This window comes from Athene cunicularia (genome assembly GCF_003259725.1).
Source record: "Athene cunicularia isolate RWA chromosome 7 unlocalized genomic scaffold, athCun1 chr7_part1, whole genome shotgun sequence".
Taxonomy (NCBI): domain Eukaryota; kingdom Metazoa; phylum Chordata; class Aves; order Strigiformes; family Strigidae; genus Athene; species Athene cunicularia.
In genome coordinates this window covers 26,854,620-26,879,007 of record NW_020799107.1, presented here as the reverse complement: position 1 = coordinate 26,879,007, position 24,388 = coordinate 26,854,620, and the positions used below count along the sequence as shown (strand labels likewise).

General features: G+C 39.6%; 1 protein-coding gene across 16 annotated transcripts in view; it reads right to left on the bottom strand.

Annotated features, from left to right (window-relative positions):
* Positions 1–24,388, bottom strand: part of KALRN (kalirin RhoGEF kinase) — a 360,200-nt gene that overhangs the window by 238,227 nt on the left and 97,585 nt on the right. For all 16 annotated transcript variants that reach the window (XR_003398843.1, XR_003398844.1, XM_026853030.1 and 13 more), the window contains exon 9: positions 6,658–6,780. Coding sequence is in view for 14 of the 16 variants with exons in the window: in XM_026853030.1 (XP_026708831.1) it covers positions 6,658–6,780 (123 nt within the window). In the remaining 2 variants the exon portion in view is untranslated. The remainder of the gene's footprint in view (positions 1–6,657; positions 6,781–24,388) is intronic.

Sequence of the window (24,388 nt, the reverse complement as noted above, 5' to 3'; positions counted from 1 at the left end):
ATGACACCAAGTTAAGCGTGAATATCTATCTGCATGATGATAGGGAGGCACTACAGAAAGATCTGGATAGATTGGATCGGTGGGCCAATGTTAATGGGATGAGCTTCAACAAGGCCAAGTGCCAGGTCCTGCACTTGGGCCACAACAACCCCATGCATCGCTGCAGGCTTGGGAAGGTGTGGCTGTGGAGCTGCCAGTCAGAGAGGGACCTGAGGGTTCTAATTTACAAGCAGCTGAACATGACCCAGCAGTGTGCTCAGGTGCCCAAGAAAGCCAACGGCATCCTGGCTTGTATTAGAAATAATGTGACCAGCAGAAGTAGGGAGGTGATAGTCCCCCTGTACTCTGCACTGGTGAAGCCACATCTGGAGTATTGTGTCCAGGTTTGGGCATCTCAATACAAGAGAGATATCGAGGTGCTGGAGCGAGTGCAGAGGAGGGCAACGAAGCTGGTGAAGGGTCCGGAGAACAAATCCTGTAAGGAGCGATTGAGGGAGCTGGGACTGTTCAGTTTGAGGAAGAGAAGACTGAAGGGAGACCTCACCACTCTACGTCTACCTGAAAGGACACTGTAGAGAGGTTGGTGCTGATCTCTTCTCACAGGTGATTAGTGACAGAACAAGGGGGAACAGCTTTAAACTCCAACAGGGGAGGTTTAGACTGGACATTAGGAAAAAAATTTTCACAGCAGGAGTAGTTAGATAGTGAAATAGGTTGCCCAGGAAGGTGGTGGAGTCACCATCCCTGGATGTGTTTAAGGGTTGTTTAGATGAGATGTTGGGGGATATGGTGTAGGGGAGAATGTTGTAGAGTAGGGCTGATGGTTGGACTTGATGATCCCAGGGATCTTTTCCAACCTGAATGATTCTGTGATTCTATGAAAACACTGAACTGACAGCAGTTTAGGAACTGTACAAGAGATGAAGGGAATACTCTAGACAGGAACACTGGAGCACAAATCGCTTCTCAGATCTTTGATTTCTACTAGACAATACAGGCCCTTAACTTTCAAGGTCTCCTCTGAAAGCCTTCCCTTGCAAGAAATACATTTACGTCCTTAAGAATAAAAGGAAGAGATGAATCTTAAAATCAATATATATGTACACATAAGAATAAGTTTGATGGTTCAAAGCCAGTGCTCGGGTGTTTTAATCATCATCTTCCAAAAGTTGTCTTGGAGGAAAGCAAGCACAGATACTGAAGAACAGGAAAAGTGAATAGCTTCCTAAATGGCATACCGCAAAGCTCAGCATTTTTGCTCACATTTTGTCTGTCTCTCCTTCTTTGTAATAATTCAAGAACAGTCCACTGCATTGCATGTATACCTTGGCAAATGCATCCTGTAAAACTTTCAGAGTCAGGAGTACAGGAACCACCCATGTACCTAAATCAAAACTGTTTCAGTCACAAGGTCTGAACCAAGAGCTGCAGCACTGGACATACAGACAAGCTGCATAAACTTTGATGGCCACAGTTCAGCCTCCAGGCAACTTTATTACTGTGTTTGATAATGAGGGACAACTCCACACATTTTGAACCAAGGCTGTTCAGAACACATACTTTGTTGCATGCTGGAGTTGTGGTATTTTACCTAGAAAACATCAGGTAATACTGTGAAAAATACACCAACTATTGCATACAAACACGCACACAGGTACTAAACACAAAACTCAGTTGTAGCTGTGAGCATAAATGTGCCCAAGAGCCTTGAAAGCAGCTCCACAGATCTGAGAGCAGCTTGACAAGCACCACCTTGCATTAAAGCATGGACCGCCCAGCTTTGCATCTAAAAAAAATAATAACAGGAGGGTTGTTTTTCTGAGTGACCTTGAATGAACAACGTGGGTTTTGGGAGGGGTGGGAGAACACTAAGGGGACAGCATGCGAGCCAGCTTCCACTTCTGCTTCATTTCACTTCGAGACAATGTTTGGTTTAGTTTGGATTAGAAACATCAGCTCTGTTTACCATTAGCAAAAAGCTAAAGGCTTTTACAATGCATTGCGAGTGCCATCTGCAGGTTGAAATACATACTGGTGGGCGTTCGCATGCCAAAAATGCGCATAAACCTGCCCGATAACAAATCTTAACAGTACATGTGATGAAAAAGCTCGTAAATGCAGAAAGACTACAGAAATGCTTGTTTCAGATCATTCAAAGCACAAAACCACTCAGTCCTGCAGCGGCATAGTGCAAGACATTAACAGAGCAGTTTCCCCAGTACCTTTCCTAATTCTGCACCAGCACCAATGCAGTGGTGCTCTTTGTGAGCAGAGGAGGATATCGAGAATGCCACGTTAACCTCCAATGGCTGGGAATGCCAGAAGGGAGGAGAATGATCTGTGGCCCCTCTCTACATATGAAGAGAATAGGAGAAAGGTTTCCAACACACACAGCTCAATTCAATAGCGCTGAAGTGTTGGGAGACTTTTCCAATTGGAAGGCACATTGGTTTTCAGGATAAAAATCTCTGAAAAAGGAAAAGTTAGGGTCTAAAACGAAATTACCTTTGGATTTACAATCATAACTGGTTGAACGATAGTAGTCTGATTTGCACAAAATAATTCCAGTCAAGCAAAGAGGATGTTATTCCATGAACACTGCAGCTACATCCAGAGTGGTTATTTCTTTGGTGATATCTTGATATAATGCCTAACTCCTAAATTTCACTGTGTGGTAGGCACTGGGCCTGAGCTCAGCATTTTCAGGGTGGCAGCCTCTGAACAGTATCAGCACTGACTGAGAGACAGGCGCAGGTATATACAAGGTAACAAACTCCCTCCCACAAGCTCAGACTTTACAATCCAAATTCAAATGTTTGCCATCTTTGTGTTCCATGTAAAATAAATACAGTTAGAAAAATTGCCAGGGCATTGTCTAAACAGTGTTATGAGAGAAAGGGACCCCAAATTATATTTCCTACAGCCCGTAATGCAATGCTCTAAAATCACTGACATTTTCTGAGCACAGCTGTATGAAGGAATGTGATCTATTTGGGCCCTGCCTGATTGAATCATTACATAAAGATTTATCAATCTGTGAAGTTTCTACTCAGACACAGAGGGAGCACATTCCACCTCTCAATCTAGTGCCTTGTCAGGTCAGTCAGTCAGAGCATTTCTCAATGCAGCAATCCCAGATACACTACTTTTCTTTACATGCAGCATTCAAAAACATTAATGTTTTGCCCATTATTGAAAATATCAAGAAAACTCATGTAAAGTGCTTCTAGTCTGACCTTTGCAAATGCCTTCCTGAAACAGTAGGAGGTAAGAACAAATAGAGACAAAAGAAAGTAGATTTTTGAGAATAAGTTTATACTGTATGGCAGGCTAAGTGTTTTTTTCAGAGAACTACCAATAGCAAATACTATTGCTTATACTGTCAATCTCACCAGGTATGTCAGTACTATACATTTTATTTTAATTTTTAAGAAAAAAAACCCACATCTCTTTTTATTGTTGTTAATGGCAGTAATTAGCATCCTGATGAGGGGAATAGGCAAACTCATCAGTTTGTTTCAGGATCTAAGCACATGTGCTTTAATATTTGGCTATACTAGGAATAAGCAATGCCAGTTATCCACCCTAGCCATATCGAAGATATTCGCTATCTTGAGAAAAGTTACAAATAATCAAACTTAACCATCTCTAAATAGTTAAACAACAAAAAGGGAGTTAGGAAGAATAAAAACTGGTCATAATCAGAGTGGGCAGATTTATTCCCCAATCAAAACTTGACCTCTCTAGAAGCTTCTGCAGGAGAATACCAGGTGTGCTAAATTTATGGCCTCCCCTCTTACCCTCGCTATTCCTCTTTCCAAAGCAGAGTATTATATTCTCAAGTCCTTGAACTCAGATATAAGCCTGAGATTCCTTTCACTTCCCCTCAGTGCATGTCCCCACGTCCATATGCCAGCACCACATTCCAGTGTCACACTGCAGACAGGCCTCATAAATTAGCAATAGTATTCTGGTGTGAATGCACCAGAGGAAACTATTCCTGTTAAGGCCAGGGGCGAAGTAACCAGGTTCATCAGTTATTTCTAATTAGGAGGCATCATAAACTTCATACTCAGAGTGCGGGACTGATTGTAACTGCTCACAATTGTCTAGGCAGAGGAATAAGACACCCATTGATGCTATCTCATAAGATGTTAAAGAATCAAATTCAGATAAACCTAAGAGATTCTATACCCATGTAAGCTACACTTTTATCTTTCCTCTCCATCCTCCTCCCAAACACCCACCTTCATTTGAACACATGTGGTCATTCACTGAACTAGATTCATATACTCTGCTGTCAATTTGGCCTCGTAAACTGAATGGAAATGTGTCTAAAGTTATTCACAGACAGAAATTCTGAAATAGTGTAGAAGGAGGACTAATGGAGGGGTTAGAAAAGTCTTAAGTGAAATAATTCTATTCTGACTTATCCTAGTGCCTATGCATGCAAGCTTCACATCTGTAAGGTTCCTAAACCCCAATGAAGGGATGTATGTCCAAATTACATTGTTCAGTAGAACAAGCCTTAAGTGAGCTGTTGTTTCCAGGTGCAGACAGTTACACAGCTTGCTCTCATCTCTCCTGTCAAGACCATGTTATTTTTCTGTCTTTTCTCACCTGTTCTTAATTTATTTCCTGCATCTCCAGTGAAGTACTACTCAAAGAGGAGGTAAAAAAGATGAAAAAGCTAAATGTGATCCAGAAATGCAAGATGTAACTGGAATTATGAAGCTAATGTATTGTAGAGAAGAGAGATTTAGAAGATATTAATGCCACAAAGGACACCGAATCACCTAGTTTTAGTTCCTGTATATTATACGATCTTCTTTTCATTTGTTCCCCCAGTATTACATCCAGTAACAGCTGACTCAAGCACATCTTCTGGAAAGGCACCTAATGTTGATTTCAGGATGAAAGCTCCCACTAATTTGTGCTTTTGGATGAGGCCTTGTAGAACTGTGGTTTGCAACCTCCAGCCTAAGGTCCATTTTAATAAATTTGCAGAAGTTAATTCTAGAAATTCAAGCCTATTAGCAGACGGCTTAAAACCACAGGAGGTCCGATAAAACTTTAGAGACTCACCAATCTAGTACTGCCGCTTTCAGGCTGTGTGATTTGTCAATGGTACACAAAGACATCTCATCACAGCTAAAAGGGAACACCGAGGTTCACTAGCAAGAATACTCCATCAAGAAAGATGTTGGCAAACTGAATGGATCTGAAGAAATAGGTAACAAAGGTATTTAAGGGACTGGTTAATATGAACATGCTAGTAGAATTAAATGTGTTTTACATGGTTAAGAGGCACATAGGAGAAGATATGCTTACATTCTACAGATATTTCAGAGTTGTTCATTCATCTCCTTCCCTGGCATTTATCTCCTTAATAGAGATAAATAAGACTAAAGAGATATAAAAAAGGTAAAAAGATAAAATAAAATAAAATAAAATAAAATAAAATAAAATAAAATAAAATAAAATAAAATAAAATAAAATAAAATAAAAAGAAATGTAAATTGAATATGAGGGAGATTTTTAAAAAATTACCTAGGCAGTAGGTGTCATCAGGCAGTGAACTAGTTTTTTGGAAGGCACAATGAAAGAGGTATGTCCCTGTTCCTGGAAACATCTTAAACTAGGCCAGCACATGGGAAGGGTACTACAGGAAAACAAAACAAAAGTCTAATACATTTTTGTCTTATGCCACAGTGAAATATTTGAGCAATAACCGGCCTTGTGTGCACCGGGAGGACAAAGCATTTGATACATTCTGCTTTATATAGATTAACCAAGATTTCATCTGAAATACTCAAAGCAGAAGTACCTTTACAGAAGATCAATTTCTGATAGAGGATGCTTCAAATTTCAAACAAAAAAGGTGTAACATGATCTGACAGCTAGAGTTGAGACTGGATAAGTTCTGGCCATGAGATACTTTTAAAAAAAAAAAAAAAAAAAGGAAGAACTTTTCAAAGGTCCTATTTCTTTTAAATTCTATAAATAAAGACAGAATGTATGTTTAAACATCTACTATGACCATGCTTCAAGGAAGTTACAAGCTTTTGGCTTCATACCAAAATTCCTGAACAAGGCCTGCTTACCCTGTGCTATGAGAAAAATAAATAATAATAATGTCTACCTGTAATTATTGCCTCTCATTCCAAAACAAACAAAAACCTCTTCCACATAATACACTGTCCTCCTGGAAAGAGTGGAAAGGTAGTTTTCCTTACTGCAAACACACTCCAGTGCTTCCCTTGCTTCTTTAGTAGCTGCTACTTTCCATCTTATACTCAAGGTCCTCAGTTTGCACTGTAGGAGGTTCCAGTCAATTTTTCTATTGCTTTTGCTCATAGCTGTCCTCCTCTATGTCCCAACACTTTGCATTACTATCCTGTAAACTGTTTGCAATTTCTTACAGGCTTTGAGACCTCCCATTGACCCAATATGGTGATTTTCTGATTGTAAATCCTGCTGCTATCATACTCTGCAGTTTGCATGATAACTTTCAAATATGGGAGACAGAATCCTGGTTAGCTCCAAATATTTGAAGAGAGCAGTGTGACCCAAAACAGCAATAGTTTTTTTCTGAATATACAAGAAGAGTAATGAAAATCAAGCCAGAAAGAAGAATTCTTTGATTCAGACTCTTACCTGTGCTACCTCTTCAAAATCATCATGTCTTTTCTGCAACGCACGGGCTCTGTGTAGAGACTTCCCCACTCCTGTATGTTTACTCAGAAAGGCTTCCCCGTGATTTTCAATCCAGTCCAGTACCTGCCAGAAAAGAAGAACATTCAATTACCTCTCCTGTCACAGCAGCACAGAGAAATTCTCAGGGTGAGGATAAAACAGCTGCAAAGGTATTGCTTTGTGCTGGCTATGGCTAAACACATGCAGATCTGTCAAAGTCCATTCCAGCTGGATAGAAGATAAATATTTATAGATGTTACTGGTAAATTAGGATTATTGGGTTTTTACTATTCAATTTATTTTGAAGTCTAGCTTAGTTATTTGTGCCTGGCAGATATTAAATATTTGCTTTCACATAAATGAATTTTGGGGAACAGGAATCAGAAACCTGGAATCTTTTATAGCAAGTACCATCCTCTTAAGACCTCCTTGAGTAAACTGAAGAACAGTGATGGCTGATTTCACATAAACAGCAGATCTCAGTGGGAAGAATCTTAAGTGAGCCCAATATCACAGTGGAGGGATTCAAGTCTTTCAGATTTTCAATTCCAAAAGTAACCAATCCTTATGGAAAAGTAGAGCAGCAAACCTGATATTCTGAAAGTTAAAGAGGATTTTGTTCTAAAAATAGATCAACTCTATGAGCACTATCCATTTGGAGCTTTTTCTCACAATAACACTGGCACTAAAATTTAGATCAAATCTGTTTGGGGTCTGCTACAAGCTGGAAGAAAAAATTAACTTGACAATATGAGCTCAGGAAATTTCAGGATGTGGTCTCCACCCTTCCTACATCTCTTTCCCAATACATAGAAGATAAGAGAATAAATAGTATTAGATCAGTACTGGTATTGGTGTAAGTAGCTAGGACTTCATTCAGCAAGGAGCCCTGCACTTGCAATGAGTTGTTGATCCTCGCTGCTACTGATGCTAACGGACTAGCAAATAACAGCTGGTATTTCTGTCACACTGAAAGGAGAAGACACAGCAAGCTTCCCCTGGATAGTGCTACTACCGCTGAGTGCTCTACCTGCATCCTTTCTTCGTGCAGTGCTGGGGTGCAAGCAGCAAGCATGGGCCCCAGTGATGCTGGGCAGGGCTGCAGGACACCCTGCAACTCATGGCAGCTTGGCCTGAGAAGGGCTCTGCCCTGGCACAGAACTGAGGCAGGAGAGACCTGCTGTGCAAGGAGCCACTTGTGTGGGGCTGATAAATGACCAGATGTTATTGACTAAGCCTAGAAACCTAAGGCTGGAGAAATGGAAGATGCGATTATTTTTTTTATTTTAGGCAAGTAAAGCTATTTCATGGCTTGCTTGTACAGAATCTAAACCACCTGGGCTTTGAGTCTTCCCTGTATTGTAGATCCCAAGCATATTTTTATAAGCAGTTCCAAGTACAAACAAAGCTTTATGTATATATACTTATTTTCCAACCCTATTTCTTTGCTGGAAAAAGAATTTTTAAACAATTAATATTTTGTGCTTACAAGGTATTTTTCATTTACAGTATACAAATAATTTCACAAAATGGGGTATCAAAGCACTTTATGTCCTGCAGGGACAACACATATTTGGCACAAGTGTCACTTTGGGGATGAGGAAGCAGGACCAAGTGTCTTGGCAGTTCAGTCATAGCTTTCTGGTTCCCTTTTTCTTATCAGTTTATCTACCATTTGCTGTGGGTAAAGAAACCCAAATACATTCCTTCAAACTGTTTGACAGTCATGTGCCAGTTGATCTGATAAGAGCTGTTCTGCAATATATTCTTGACCAGGAATCTGTATATAACTTGTAATAGCGTTAGTTACTGGAGGGTGGTCTTCTAGTATGTGTCATTAACAGCCTGTAAATAATTTCATCAACATTCTCTTCCCTCTTGTCAGGAGTTTTCAACTTATCTATTAAATACGGAACTAGATCAAAATTCAAGTTTGAAAAGAATCTCATGAGGCCTTATTTTTTAAATATTTAAGTGGCAAATGGCTTTAATTTACACAATATTTCATATGAAGGTAGTATGCAGTATGTGCTTTCTATTTATTAATATTTGATAGCCATTTACTGTAATTCTACAGCAAACTATTCTAATAACTTTTTCATGCGTATAGCATTAAAGTGGTAATCACATAATAATAAATTTTTTATCCCAACCAATGTTATATTAGGCTGCTTTAGCCACTGTTAGATGACTGTTGACAGAGATTGCCTCTTCTATTTTATAAATGGATGATTCATTACATGCTTCAATTCAGAATAAGAAATACAACGTATGATGCCCACTTTAAATAAAGATGAAAATGAAGGCAATGAATCTAGGCCAGAGCATTGGTCAAAATATGGATACTTTACTCTCAACAAAAAAACCCACCCAAACAAAGCTCTAGAACATTAATCCACATGGAATAAACCTTTCTTCCAGGACTCATCCAAGAGCTGGCAACTCCTGCAGCCAAGTCTCATGTTTCATTTGGGCAGTTATTCCATATTGCCTGACACAGAAGGGCACCACCTGGTGATTCACCAAATCCTTCCTGTGACATGAAAGTTTCCCTATGAAGTCATCTATACGAGTATTGATTGGGTTTCCAAATCCTTTAGCTTATAAGATTAGATATAAAATACCCCTTCAGGTGACAAAATTGTATATCCACTTAATAAATCAACACTACATAAGCAGATAAGATTAAAAAAAGAAAAAAAATCTATAAACCATCCACTAATGACATTGGCTGTAACACCTTATTTGACTACTTATTTCCTACACCATTTCTCTGCTTAGAGTGCCATGTCTCAGATTGCATAGACCCTATCTGCTCCTTAAAAAGTTCAAGTTCAAATTTTTCAATAAACTCTACTTCTGCCACGATTTCCACAAGAAACAAATCATGACTTTTTAAAGAGTATCCCGCTTAACAACATTTTCTGTGGCTCTGAAACTCATGTTAACAAATATTTGACCACTCCAGTCTTCAATGCATTTGTTTTCACAGCCATTCAGTGAAATACATAAATAATATAATTTCATTTTGCATAGAAGGTGGGGAATATATATATAAAGAGACTAAGAGGTGTCCCAGGAAATTAGCAGAAGACAGGATGTTCGCGTGAAACTCTGATAATCTGATAGCCCTAACTATCAAAAGAATCCTAAACATTTATATGAGCAGTTAATATGGTTTTCCTCATATAAGGCGTTTGCCATCTAATAAGCTCACAATAAATTGCAAACATGGAGAAATATCACGTCTTTGTTTCCATCATACAAGGCACAGAAAGTTTGCACTAGATGAGGAGCTCAAGGATGGAATAACCAAGTGAGCAAAGCAATAGCAAGAACATAAATCTGAATGGATACAAAGCATTTACTCCCCAGAGAAAACAATGAGAAATGTTAAGCAATTAGCTTGTGGCAAATGCAGGAACAACTCTGAAAGGTCACAATTAAACCTGAAATCACCAGCACTTGTAAACATCTACCTGTCAGCATGTTTGGAGACATACTCCCTCACCCTGAAGAAAGGAAATGTCTTTAGAACTAGCATAACTGTGTAATAACTCAAGATAAACATTTAACATTTTAATTGAGAACACGGACTGTATAACTTACTCTCTATTGCCAAAAACTAACATCCTGAAATACAGTTAGCCATTGAAGTTACAGTGACTTAGTTCAAATAATTTAATTACTCCTTAAAAACATAAACACCTTGAAGATGCTGTTAAAACTGCTGTAAAGAGTGTTTTCCAAATTACATCTTCTAATTTCCTAATTGTCCTTTATTGCCAAGCTATTTTTTCTTAAAACAGCTAGAAAAAGTCCGCAAGTTATGAATTCTTTGGAATTAAAATACTGTGCTACAGACAGATCCATCATCTGAGGTGTTTCTTGAAACATAAATATTTTGTAGCTCCAGTATATGCCAACTCTCTTTCTGGTATGCTTTTACTACTGTACTTCCACTAGTTTGAAAGCTGCTCAGGACAGGGGCCAGGACCTCCCTCCTGCTTTGCAGCTCCTAGCAGAGTAAAGCCTGATCCTGCCTGACTGCAATTTAAATACAGGTTAACCTTTGTGTGGACACACTCCCCACGTAGGCAGCATTTTCCAATGCAGGCTGCTGTCCATTAGATAATACAGCATTAATAAAAACATAGCTGAGTTCAAGCTTCAAGGCACATTTCCAAGCATGGGTGAAGCTGCCCCTGGAATCACCTGGGAAACATTATAACTCACAGACATCTTCTGAAAAGATTGGAGGATAATAGTCTCGGTATTCTACCTTCACCTGTGGCAAATTCCCATCCCACACCTTCCTGACCCAATCACTACTGGTGAGTTGACTGGGGTAGCTGTTCTGCTGTTCCTCTGCTCAGTCCCATAAAAAGTGCATGGGATGAAATAAATGAGTTGCTCTGTTTACTCTGATGGTGTCTTGTATAGGACTCCAGAAAGTGTGCATGTGAGGCTGGGAGGTGAAAAAGGCGGTTCCCTTTATTTTCTTGACGGAGAGTCCTAATTCTGTGTTTAGTTCCCAGCTAGTAAAAGTTTATATAGCATCAGGTTCAAAAGCATGAAATGTTTGCTTGGAGCCTGTTAACAAAAGGAGAACATAAACCAAATGCTCAAGAAGCACATCTGATGTCAGCAGCATTTATGGCAGGAATGCTGCAGGATACACATACGTGTTAAAATGAAGATGTTAATATCTCTTTTCTTATTTCACCTAATTTAAGATTAAAAGTGGTAGAAGCAGTATTTTTTCTCTATTGTGATGTGCATATCCTGTCTCCTTATCTCTGCAGGGACACAATTACACACCCAACAAAATAAGCAGAAAACCCAGGTCACCAAGAAAATTAAATAAAACTCCAGTACAATTACAGCAGGCTGACTGCACTAGCTATTACAGTCGTTATATGGCTGGGTAATCACAAGATTCAAAATGCTACCTGGAGGAAGAATAGCCATAACTGTCCCTTTTGAACGATCTGTGTAACTGCATAAATAGTAACAGTGGCAATACAGATAGGTTTCATCTGAGTGCAGCATCAGGAAGCAGGTGCTTAGAAAAGAAATGCTTCCAGAGGCCTCTCCACACTCCTTTGTGCTGATGATCAAACTCTTGCCGATGGGAACCTATAGAACATCTAAACTGGCAAAATAAATAATGCCCACGTGAGGTCAGGGAAAAAACATACCTCAGAGTCCATTTGCAGGGAATGGTGATCGTTTGTTCAGGACAAGGGAGGAAAACACAGGAAGAAAGAAATGGAAACATGGTTTTAAAGGAAAATGGTTGAAGAAGCAATCAGGCAATAATTAAGCAAAGTTCTGGGATGATAATTGCTCTTCCTCTAGGCTAATTTGTATGATGGGAATATGGCAAGATGATTGCATTAGTGCAGTTAAGGTCAATTCTTTTAATAGTTTAAAAAGTTAATTTGATTTTTAAATTTAAAAAAGCAACGGGCACTATTTTTAAAGGGCAGAATGTCAATGGAGCTCTTTGAAAATGAAGCCTCTTTCTGTAGGATCTTTCTCAATCAGTAAATGTGAAAATGAAGAAGTACCTCACAACTTTATCAGACTTTAAATTAAAATCTCCTTGGGAACCAACTCTTGCAAGTCCCCATGCTCTGCTCCCATTTTACATGAAAACAAAATATGAAAGGAGTAGTAAGTCCTCTATTTTAAGGAACTATATTTGCTGTTGAAGTTAGCTGAAAAAACTTCTGCATTTTCACATCTTTTAAATTTCATTTCTTTTACCAGCCATGAAAGAAGATGAAAGGAGAATGAATTGGATAAGAATCACAGAACCACAGAATCATTTAGGTTGGAAAGGACCTTTAAGATGATCGAGTCCAACCATTAACCTAACACTACCCAGTCCACCACTAAACTATGTCCCTAAGCACCACGTCTACAGATCTTTTAAATACCTCCAGGGATGGTGAATCCACCATTTCCCTAAACACAGAGGCTTGATCAAATATATCGTCACTGAACCCTGCCTGCCCTTGTCCTACAGGAAGGAGATGAGAAGTGTAAGTTGGTGATAAAACCAGCATTAATAAGATGAAGTGTGTTGTGCTAGCAGATCGGACACCCCGACTTCTGCATTTGACCCCGGCCTATGTTGAACAGTTTCATTGCTCCTGAGCGAGATGACCCACTGAAGTGCCTTGGCTGAGGGAATCATTAATCTTTGTTACTCCAACACCCACTGTTGTTGCCATAGTGACTCTTAAAACTAGGTTACTCTGAAAACTGAAAATAAATTACACCATTTTACACTTTAAGCAGTTAAGAGTCAGATCTTGATCTCAAAACAGTACAAACCTGGCATAACTCAAAGGGGTTAGATTAACTCTTTGGTAACTCTAGCAGACTTGTAATAAATTCCAGAGCAATTCCAGTGAAGTACACCCAATTTATTTGGCTTTAAATGAGGCCCCATTTCAAATAGGTGCATAAGCATTTCCTAACTTTAAACACATGGATAGAGCCTCCAAAATCTTCTAGGCTTATGCCAGTGAAAGGAAGCCAAGCAATATCAAGTTGCCACTATGTGTACTTTATTGCTTGCTCTTGAGACACTATGGGCTAACTAGAGTTCTGGTGTGATACCAGGAATTCATATGGCACTTCAAAACTTGTGGTTTTTTAGTCTCATCACCGTTTCCATTCACAAGAATCAAATCTCTTCTTTACCTTTCCTGTAGCAGCTATTATGAAGGTTCAGTAACTCCATGGTCTTGCATGTCTGAAACTCCTATTCCAGAAACTCTGCCTTTGCCAATCATGCTTTTTGTAACCAGGAAGTGTAGTTAAAAGGGTTATGTTTCAGATTTTGCTTTCATAGGTACTTTACATCCAAAGTTGACTGTAAATGTTTTGTTATACAGCACAGCAACAAAATCCAACCTTTTATGTCAAAGCCCTTTAAAACTGTACAAGCCTAGTTATTAACACTTAGTGGCTGAACTAGAATTTGCAAATACAAGACAGAGAACGTCTTGGCAAAAGACAGTTCAATTTCTTACAATAGAAGCACTAGATGCTACACATCATATATGCATTTATGAGAAACACAATTCAAAGTAGGGATGCTCTCAGGATACCCACAAACCACTCCCTTCTTGTGAGGTAAAACGAAAGGGCCTCTAAGTGATAAAGAGCACACATTTGCCAGGGAGACCACTGAATCTCAGGGTGGAGACAGTAGCCAGTGTGAGATTGTCAACTTCTGACCACTGGAATTACAGCTGCTCCTGGATGACACAGTTCTGTCAGGCTGGTATGGGCACCCCAACCCATGGCCTGCTACCAGGCCCTGCAGGAGAATTTGGTGTCAGCAATAGCACCAGGGAAGACAGAACAAAGACTGAGAATCAGAAGAAAAATGAAACAAAAAATCCCCCCAAACCCACAACAACTCAAGGAGACTTAATAAACCCTAATCCTCTTTAATGAATAAAATGCACACCAAGTCTGATTTAAATTAAAATATAGTTTCTTTGTTGTATTCCAAATCATTGCTGAAAATAGATTTCTTTTCCCTCCTATCCCTGGCCCTGTTACAGCAGGGTCAAGTAGAGATCTAGTTGAGAAAATACACTAAAATAAAAAGGAACTTATCCTCTGGCTTTTCCTCCTATTATTAGTGGTTCATAATAGAACCCAAAACAAAACTCAGCTATTCTCATTTGTGTTTTTTACCTCCTAATAAAAGCTGATCTCCCTTTTTCACTTCTTTCTTCATTATAATTTTAAGTTGGTGGCACAGTAAAGTGTTTTAAAAAACATTTTTTTGAAGAAGGGAATCACACCTCATGTTTAAATCAGAAACATCATCTTTGGCTCCCATAAGATTATTTTTAATTTCGGAGACTTCTAGATCTGACTCAAATTGAGATCTTGTTTCCACCAAAATCCACAGCAAAGTTTCAACTGACTTCAGTAAAGGTTGATCAAAGACCCCATGTTTGTAAAGTTAATAGGCAGGGCTAGTTATGCATCCAGCAGACTGAGCCTCCAGACACACGCCTGAACACCATGTTCTATTTCCCATGTAGCAACTTCTGAACAAGCCTAGTTCGTATGACAGCATGTTACAAGCTGCATAGGTTAATGCAGATAAGCACACTCCTGATGTACAGATACTACTCTGCTAATGCAGTTCAGTTGTGGTGGAAGGGAACAGTGCCTTACTCTGTTCACTCTCTTTAGTTAAGCATGTCAAATTATGCAAGTTTTAAGAAATAAGCAAAAAGCAACAAGGATTTCATATCAAAAGCAGACTGGAATTTGAGTGATTCGGTTCAATGCCCAGTTCAGCAAATGACTCAACTTCCCTGCCTCCATTCTCATTTCTAAAATGACATTAACCACACTTAAAGTCAAAACAAGTAAGGCTGACGAAAGTTTGGAGTGAAAGCTGCCTTTTACGTTAAGTTTCTGCAGCTTCTAGCAGTATGTGGATCCAAAATTGGCTGGGGATTCTAGGAACCTTTTCCAATATAGGAACATACTGAAATATAAATAGTAAACAACATCATGTCAGCTGCACAAATATGAGCAGGCAATCCACTGAAAGGCAGGGCTTTAAAATCAGGTCTAAGCTGCTCCAAATTCACTGTGGTATAAATGCCTAATTGCTGAGCATATACCTATAAATCCTGCAATACCATAGCTTGACCTGTCTGTGTGGCAATCGTTAATTCATCTTCAGGAAATAATATAGCCAGCCAACCAAGTTCTTCTGTATTTATTTCAGCTCAGATGGTCAGTCATAAGAGTCACTTATTTCAAATTGGCTTAAGACCTAATCAGTGTATGCCACTATCACCAAACGATAGGCAAAGGATCTGAGCTTTTGGGGTTGTGTCGTTGGGTTTTTGGGGTTTTTTTTTTGGTTGGTTGTTTTTATTAAAGAGGTGGAATTGAGTAAACAGGGCCTACACTCATTAACACAGTCTGAGGATTGGACAAGATGAATTGTGATACTTCTTCAATCTGTTCTCTAAGGAAGATTCTCTTAAAATGCTAAAATAGACAACACTCCCTGAAGTCAGTCAGAAATCTGTCCCGTCCATTTTGCCTTTCCTTTTCACCACAGCTCCTCTGTGTGGTACATATGTACTCAGCTACGGCTGGGTCTCTTTCAAAAGCCAGAGAACTAATGCAGCTGATATTAAGTATGATGTTTTAATCACCCCCTGCTTTTCCTCTCTAATTGTAGTTATTCCAAATACCACCACATAATTGAAGAGGTCTTTTCAAAAGAATAAAACATGCAGTCCCATTTACCTTTGGAGGGAAAAACAACCTTACAGACCTATCAGTATTTTTCTGCACAGTGCAACTAACTTAACAAGGGGAATTAAATGCAGAGCCAATAACAACATTTAAAAACCTTCCTTTATTCCCTTGTATACATTCAACCAAAAAAAGAAGTCCCCATGAAATCAGATTGTAGGTGTTTTTATGAGCTTCCTGGACATTATGTGAAAGTTTCACCTCTGCACAATTTCTCATTTTAACAACAAAAATCTAACCTCTGTAGTTAAAAGCCCCACGAGTTTACCAAAAGCAGAACAGTGGGGCCAGCGTTGCAAAGCACAGCTGATACTAGTGAACACATCTGAGTAAATTATACAACTACTGAGACACGTGGGTCCACCAATTTAGAAGTGTGTCAGAAACGTCCTCAATATGCAAAAATATATGCACATAGTCTTTTTCAGGCTCCTCACTGCTTCTAGCACCCACAGATATCCTACAAGCCCATCTGGAAACAGGACTGTAGGAGTTTGTCCAGACAAGACAGTCCTTGCAGCAAGATCCTTGTTCATCAATAGCTTCTGCAGTGGAAATTGCCACAGAATAACAACTCCCCCTGGCTACCCCCTTCTTAGTTTCTATTGCAAAAGTATGCAAAACAGTTGTGAAAGAGGTCCAGAGTTAACAGTATGACTGTTAAGTGAAGATATCCTAAATATCCTAAATATCTCCCATGGCAGTGGCCTAAGCACCAACAAGATTGCTCTGAACTTTCCTAGCAGTCTCAGAAGTTCACGGTGACTTGCTGATTCAGGCCTTATCTTGCAGTAGCATTGCTCTTCCATTCCCCCCTCTCCTCCAAGAGCTTTCACATTACTGTAGGCCTGTGGACCCATACAGTAGTCACAGACACTCATCTGCTCCCAGATATGCCACCCTCCCATGGGCAATGTGGCTATCGACTTCACGTGATGGTGAGGTGTGCACTGTCTCTCGCACAGCTGCTCCAACTTAACTTTTCACAGGCTTACATGGCAAAAAATAACATTGTGCCTGCTTTCTGCAGATGGCCATTATGGACTTGCACAGTTCTTCATATCTATAAACACATTACAATGGTTTTGTAACCATTACATGCATTTGGGGAAGTGTGAGAACATCCACCTTCATACCATGTAAAGAAAGTGCTAATCCAGCCCTAGTAATTAGTGAGATGCAGGATTTAGTCATGTCTTTCTCTTGGGAACAGCACATTCAATTCAGGGCTCTGGCAGAGTTGGCTGAGAGTAGGCTGGGCATTCTGAGAGCAGTACTTGCCCATTTCCTCTGGGCACTGGCTGAGATCACACAGCCCCAACCTGCTCCTGCACTAAATGCTGTCATCTAGGATGCAGACTCCCCAAAAAGGAGTGCCTCTTACCCTGAGAAATAACTTCTTTCAACTCAACATTGCTTTCCTTTGGTAAAGTTCCCATTCATCAAATGTATCCCACTTATCTTTCATTTTCTTGATTAAATATTTTACTTGATAAAATTTGGCACTGCCTCTCTAAAAACATTCCAAGTAACAGAACAATAGACAGACAAATGAAGAACTAATGTTTTCTTCCTTAATGCCTGGATTGTTACTAATGTTCCCAGAATATTGTTTTTCAGGAAATCAAAAAAAGAAAAAAAAAATATCTTCAGGTTAAAAACCCTGTTGTATTCTTTAAATGCTGAACTTCTTTTAGAGCCAGTTTCAAAGCTGTGTGTGGGTGGAGAAGCTATAAATAACCACATTTGTGCATGTTCCTTCTGTACAAGACACAGAAAATGTGCTCTGCATCAGCACAGAAAGATGCTGCTGTGCTCTGCATGTGGCTTCTCCAGGCTGGCAGGTAGATTATTTCTTCTGCAGTTATGCTGCTGGTGTTGGTGTTTGTGAGTCTTTTCTCCAATGTTCAGGAATCATACTTGCCAGTTCACTGTAGTAGGTTGAATTACCAATGCAACCAATCAGGCCTCTCACTCTCTCACCAATGGTAATATTCAGAAATAATTTCTTACCAGGGCATATAGAAGATTTTGGTTGTTGCTGTCCATAGCACTAGTTAGAACAGTGATTTTGCTCCTTCTGAGGCTAATACACTTTCCAGGTCTCCATTTCTTACCCTGTATTTGTCCTTTCAGATCCATTTTATAGGGTGCAACTGCTGGGTCAGTCAGGACTGGGGCCAGATCTAGCGTTAGATCTGGCACCCCCAGCTAGGCTATTTGCTTAGACATAATCAGAGTTTTCTGAAACAATATCCCAGGTCTCTCACAGCTCAAGAGCACACGAAGAACATTATCCCAGGCAGAGTGAGCATTGAAGCAAAGGCAACTTGAAAAGCTCTTGAATTTTTTGCCAAAGCAAACCTCCCTTCCATTTTCCTCAATGGTTGTTTCCACCACTTCAGTTTATGCTCTGGCACTCCCAGGAAGAGAAATACCTGAGCATGCTCAATGGCTGGTCCAGCTTCTACCTTGTGTGCACTGACTGAAGGAGGGGATCTCTACAGTTGTTAAGCACCAATAGATTAGAAACCTCTTGTATGCCGAGTTAACAGTGCTCAGACTATACTATGACCATTTGTACTAGGGCTTTTTTTAATTCCTCAAATAACTATTTAGCATCTTGTGTTTCCTCCTACCTCTAGTAACTCTCTATTTTGCTTCTCTGGCATCAGACCAACAGAAAACCAGCATTTGCAGACCTGATAGTAAATAAGGACACCTGCAGGACCCAGCTGATTTGATTTCTGAGTGGAACTGTGATTTACATTTCTAAGGTGTTGACCTCCAAGTTGTTGTTACTAATGATAGCTATCATCACAGCTAATTTTCATGTTTGTGAACATAGCATTACACTGCTGATTTTCATGTTTGTGAGGAAAAGCATCCTGATCCTATAGAGATATTTGTGCATTTGAAAGTGTGGCTCTATGGCTTGAGAAGTATTTTCCTTGCATATGTTTTCTTCATCTTTTTTTTTCTCAGTGGGACTGTCCAAAATGTAAAAGGTCCCCAAGAAATACAGCAAGTTCACAGGAGGGAAGAAAGGAGCTACATGAACTCTTCAGAAAAGTATGTTATTCTCAAGTATTTAAATAGAGCAATTGGTTTTAAGTCTACCAATGACAGATGAGGCTATGGGCTTCAACAGAGGAAACAAAACAAAATTAATGAAGAGTGGATAAAGATTCAGAAAAGAAAAAAAAAAAAAAAAGGACTGTTCTTCACAGTTCCAACCCTAATCTGCTTCATGGCCCCTTTCAGTGCCTCAGTTTCCTGTCTGTAAAATGAAAGAAATCCACTGATAGGTAAATGTCAGCCTAAGATAATGGTATAATTACTGCTACAATTAAATGTTCAGTGGTAGCCACTAAACATTTAGGAAAAAAAAAATCAGTAAATTAAACCCTGAACATATTTACTATGTTTTTTTTCAGCTTCACCTGTAACCAGAGCGTAACTGTGTCAGTACAGGCAGAAGTATAATAGTCGAATGGTAAGACAGGTGGTCTCCTACCCTGGGAAATACACTCCTTGTCTAGTCAGTAGGAAAAGGGCAACCTACAGGGCTGGCTCCTAATTTCAGTGCTCTGGGTCAATGTCTCGAACTGCTACCACTGTACTAATCTGAGATTGCTCTCCTAATTTAAACAGAACTGTCTACATTTTGATAGAATCAACCCATATAAACTGCAACTAGTTTAAACAAGATGCTTAAAGACAATTAACGATTATAAAGGACTGATAAAGCAAGAATGAGCTTTACAACAGAGTAGTCTTTAATGCAAGCACTATGGTCCAGGCTCTGTATGGGCACTCCCCACTGTGCTTGAGTTGTCTGCTTCACCACAGAGAAAACTGTTGATTGACCAGGATATTAAATAAAGTACTGTTTTAGGTTACTGTTGGGAGCAGAAGATGTAATCATCCTGGTTGAACAAGGCTTACAATCACAGCACACAGCAAAGGCAGGTTTAGTAAGAGAACAAATCCCAGCTGGGGCAAATTGGTCTTGGTACATAGTTCCATCCCAGTAACAGAAAAACTCACTGCTGGGGTCAGAGCCCTTTGGGGCTGAGCATCATGCCAACATCTAGGAAAATATAACCTTTCCCCATGGGACTTTGACATGATTTGAGACTTGAGGTAAAACATGAAAGTGGAAAAACCATGTGGGGAAGAAGAAGTAGGAGAACAAGGATGAAAGAAATGCTCTGAATGCCAGGAGTGGCAATTCCCCATCAGGCACTTTTCTAGGATCTATTCTTTGTCTTTTAAATAAATAGCATGATGTTTCAAGTATTTTATCTCCCAGTTTAAGATACCCTTATGTGTCAGGCTGTGCTCAGGGAGAATGGAGCGCAGCACGAGGCTGTGTTTTACCTCATGTCAGGGTTCCTTCTCTGCCACTGGGTCCCGCCCAGGGATTCAAATTTGCACCACAGCATTTCTCCTGCTGTAGGGCCACTGCAGCATCTCTTCAGCTTGCACTGCCTGTCTGTCAATCACTGCTCAGGCAAACCAGCTGCACTTGACACATGGTGTCCCAGGGCAGATAAGTCAAAGCTCAGTACTGCAAATAAATGGGGGAAGGGCTAAGTTACTGTGGTGTGTGAGAAGCTTTGCATGTAGCATACAGACCCCATGCTGGGCTAGGCACTCAGTATGCAAAACATAGGAGAGCTGAAATAAAAAGCCCAGGATGTTTGCATTATTGTGTAATCTACCCATAACTATATGGCTGATTTCTTCTACATGTCACAGCAGAAATGGATCCTGTGAGGGTTTTGAAGGGTTAAAGGCCAGTGACCTTACAGACTCACCAAAGGAAGCCATGGATAATGTCAATGAGAAGCTGTGTGTTGGGAGGGAAGCAATCGGATGCTGAGCTCTGAGTCCCCTGGCAGGCTGGTAATGCTGTAATAAACTAGAATATATTTGCAAGCAGGACCATACTTATGAAAAGCACTTTCAGCAGGGAACAACCTTGAGATGTTCAAGAGAGAAGAGAAATCACCTAAAAGACTCTGGAAGTGAGAGCCATGGGCAGAATGAGGGGCAGATGTGGTTGGTGTCTTCCCCTAAGAGCACGTTTCCCCCAAACTGATGTTTTCTGTGAAAATGCTTTCTGCTTGCTTTCTTATGTTTTCCTCCTAGCTTGGTGGCTCCCAGAATATGACATCCCCTCACCCTGAACTTCCTTCTCTTCTGGTTCCCTGACACCTCCTGTATTTTGAAAACATGAGGAGGTAAGTAAGCTGAAACAATACCCAAAAATACATTTTGATTGTTTAAAGTTACTTTTTGCTGTAGGGAGAGGGAAATAAAAAATAAATTAAAAAAAAAAATATGTGGTTTTCCTCCTTCCCAATGTTTCCTCCTTATTTGGGAAGGGAACTGTCTCAAGGTCACAATGTTTTGGACATTGCTGAAGCCAAAAATAAAAGTAATTTTCTCCATCCCTCAATACACATCCTATCCAAAAAAACCCAAAAGCCTGGAAAGAAACAACAAGGAAAGAACTACAAAAACAAAGGGAAGAGAAAGGTAAAAGACCAATGGACAGGCCTGAAATATGTTTGTTTTGCATGTTTTCACATTTGAAAGACATTTTGTTAAAAGAGAACCATAGCGTAACATAAAATAAAGTTTATAGCTGTAATAGTATACAGGAATCTGAGCCAACCACCTCTGTCTAAATGTGCCTGAAGGGTCACCCCAGCCTAGGCAATAGCTTCCAGAACTATAATCCAAAGATTACAACAAAAAACAAGCAAGAAGATTTGTGTAAGAGTTCTCTATGAGGAATTTCAAACAAAAGAAGTTGCTTAAAAGTCTCCTGTGAGTTAAAACACTGTGTTTAGTCCTAAATAGTGCACAACCTCTCTTCCAGGGACAGAAATACCAGAACTCTTTTAGAAGTTGGTTAGTTAGGGCAGCTACTGAAACAAGGCACAGCCAACAGGAGATGCTAACAGAGGAAAGAGCTGCTGCAGAGCACAGCCGTATGGAGCAGAGCTAGTAAAAGTAGTTTTTGGCATGGAGTAATGTAGACCTGCTAGAAGGAGGAGCAAGAGCTAGTGGGAATGACTAGCATGGATAGGAGCAGCTAGCAGAAACAGGCTGTGGTGCCAACCTAAATTGGGCTTTGCTAGCCAGCAAGATATAATAATCTCTAATCATGAGTGCAATTCATTACCAGAGGGGGAAAAGTAACCAGCTGGCTGCTCCATGGAGGAAAACACAGTGAAATTGTTATAGTTGTACTGTAGGAACTAGCTATCATTATCCTCTTTGTTGTCTGGCTAGTTTTTTTTCTAACTTCAATGAAAATACCTTTTGTTGGCCAGCAGTCAAAAGCAATATGAAAGAGGATTGATCACTCTGAGTGACAGGCAGGATCATGAAAAATCTGGGAGGCCATGTAAGGAGATAATTGGAAGGAAAGATCAAGGGAAACAAATGGAGTAGAAAAGAATTACTATTTTGGACTCCTAAAGCAATGCCTAAAATAGCATATTTATTTCTTAGCATAACAGACCTTTATTTCATTTTTAGATAGTCCAAATAAATCCTGTAAGACCTTTTCATATGGGATAAAACTGGAGTAGCAATGACTTTAAGGGTTTAGAGCATAGATCTGAAAATCAGACATCCTGACATGAAGAGCTGTAGTCATGAAGCTTTCAGTGACCTTTGGCAAGTCACTCAACATCAACCTTTTAGAAAAACCATAATCCTGAGATGAAAGAAACCACAATAAGCAAGAAGTACTACTGTTATTGTAACTTCTTAATGTTGCAGGGAAGAATGTCTTATGGCATTCCAGCCTACATTTATTCAAATGCCGCCTTTTTCTCCACGTCCTTGGTGACAATTACTCATTCCAGCAATTGCTTTCAAAACATACACATATTTCTGTAGAAAACTCTATTTCTCTTCCTTCACCACTGCAGCCCTACTATTTTTGTAGGCCTAATCGGTAACAGACAAGCCTGATTCTTTCCCCTCCTTTGCCACAACAATAAGAACCAACAATGCCTTTCAGAAACAATAAACTACACATCATATTTTCAGGGATGCTGACATACAAACAATCCTGGGATAGAAATAGACAATGAGCATATGATATATAAGGAGGACGATTCTGCTTAAGCGTAACAGCAAATTTTAGCAGTTTGCTTAGGACTGACTTTTTTGCAGTTTGCTGTAAAGCAAATCCTGGATCAGAAAAGGACCGAGTGGCCTGGCATGATGGCTAGGGATGGTCCGCACCACACAGGATTGGGCTTTTGCATCCTAATACATCTCACTCAACATTAGGTAATAAACTGAAGGTCTTGTCTGAAGAGCCTACCATATCATTATTTCCCCAACAGTCAACAGTAAGAGATGGAAGTATCCACAGTACAATTCAGATCTTAGATTGAGTCATTCTCTGAAGATGTCACTGTCTCTCTGTTGACTATAAAAGGAGACTATGCATTAGGCTCCTGACTTGGATGATTCAGTTACACACTTAAAGATGGGCAGGATAAATCCAGACCATGGATAGTTGCATCTACCTACAGAGAACTAACTGTATCTTTCTATCACCTTCTCCATTTCTTCATACTATGAATTATGTCCTCTTCATCCACTATAAGGTAGATTCAAAACCTTAATGAGTCAGCAGGATTCAGAAGGCTGCCTCAGAGGTTCCTAATCTCTCAGTAAGAACCTAAACATTTGCAGTTCAAGAAATAGCAAAACAGACCATCTGAAAGGACTAGGTCTTGAAGGACCAACAGTGCTCTAAAGGAGAAAAACAATTTTGGGGTCACAAAGTTTTTGGGTTTTTTTTCAATTCCTCTTCTCACTTCAATAGGTTCAGAGATCAAGCTGGCTGGTTCAGATTTCTTCAGATCCTATTTCCCAAGACAGCTGTGGAGCTCATCAAAGTGTTCTCACACTGTTTGTACATCAATGCTAAGTAAACTTCAGTTGGTAACTGAAACTGGGCCCTGAAGTTTGATATCCCTAGAACTACTGCTCTGTGTGTAAATTAAAAAGTGATCATTATTAGTTTTTAATCAGTGACTCTTTAAAAGCACAAAGAACAATTGTCTGCTTGGCTTAATAACTAGAGGAAGAAAGGCACAAAGGTTGTTTCCAGATAATTTCAAGTTACACTTTAAATCAAATTATGAAGAGGATAGAGTATTGTTAATCAGCAACCCTTAAGGAATTTCCAGAATAAATATCATTAAATGAAAATGTAATAATTTAAACCTATAGTTCTTTGTGAAGAGTTTTGGCACAAAAAATACAAGATAATACTGATCTATATATTTTAAAAGCATTGTCAGAAGTTTAGGACAGAGCTCCC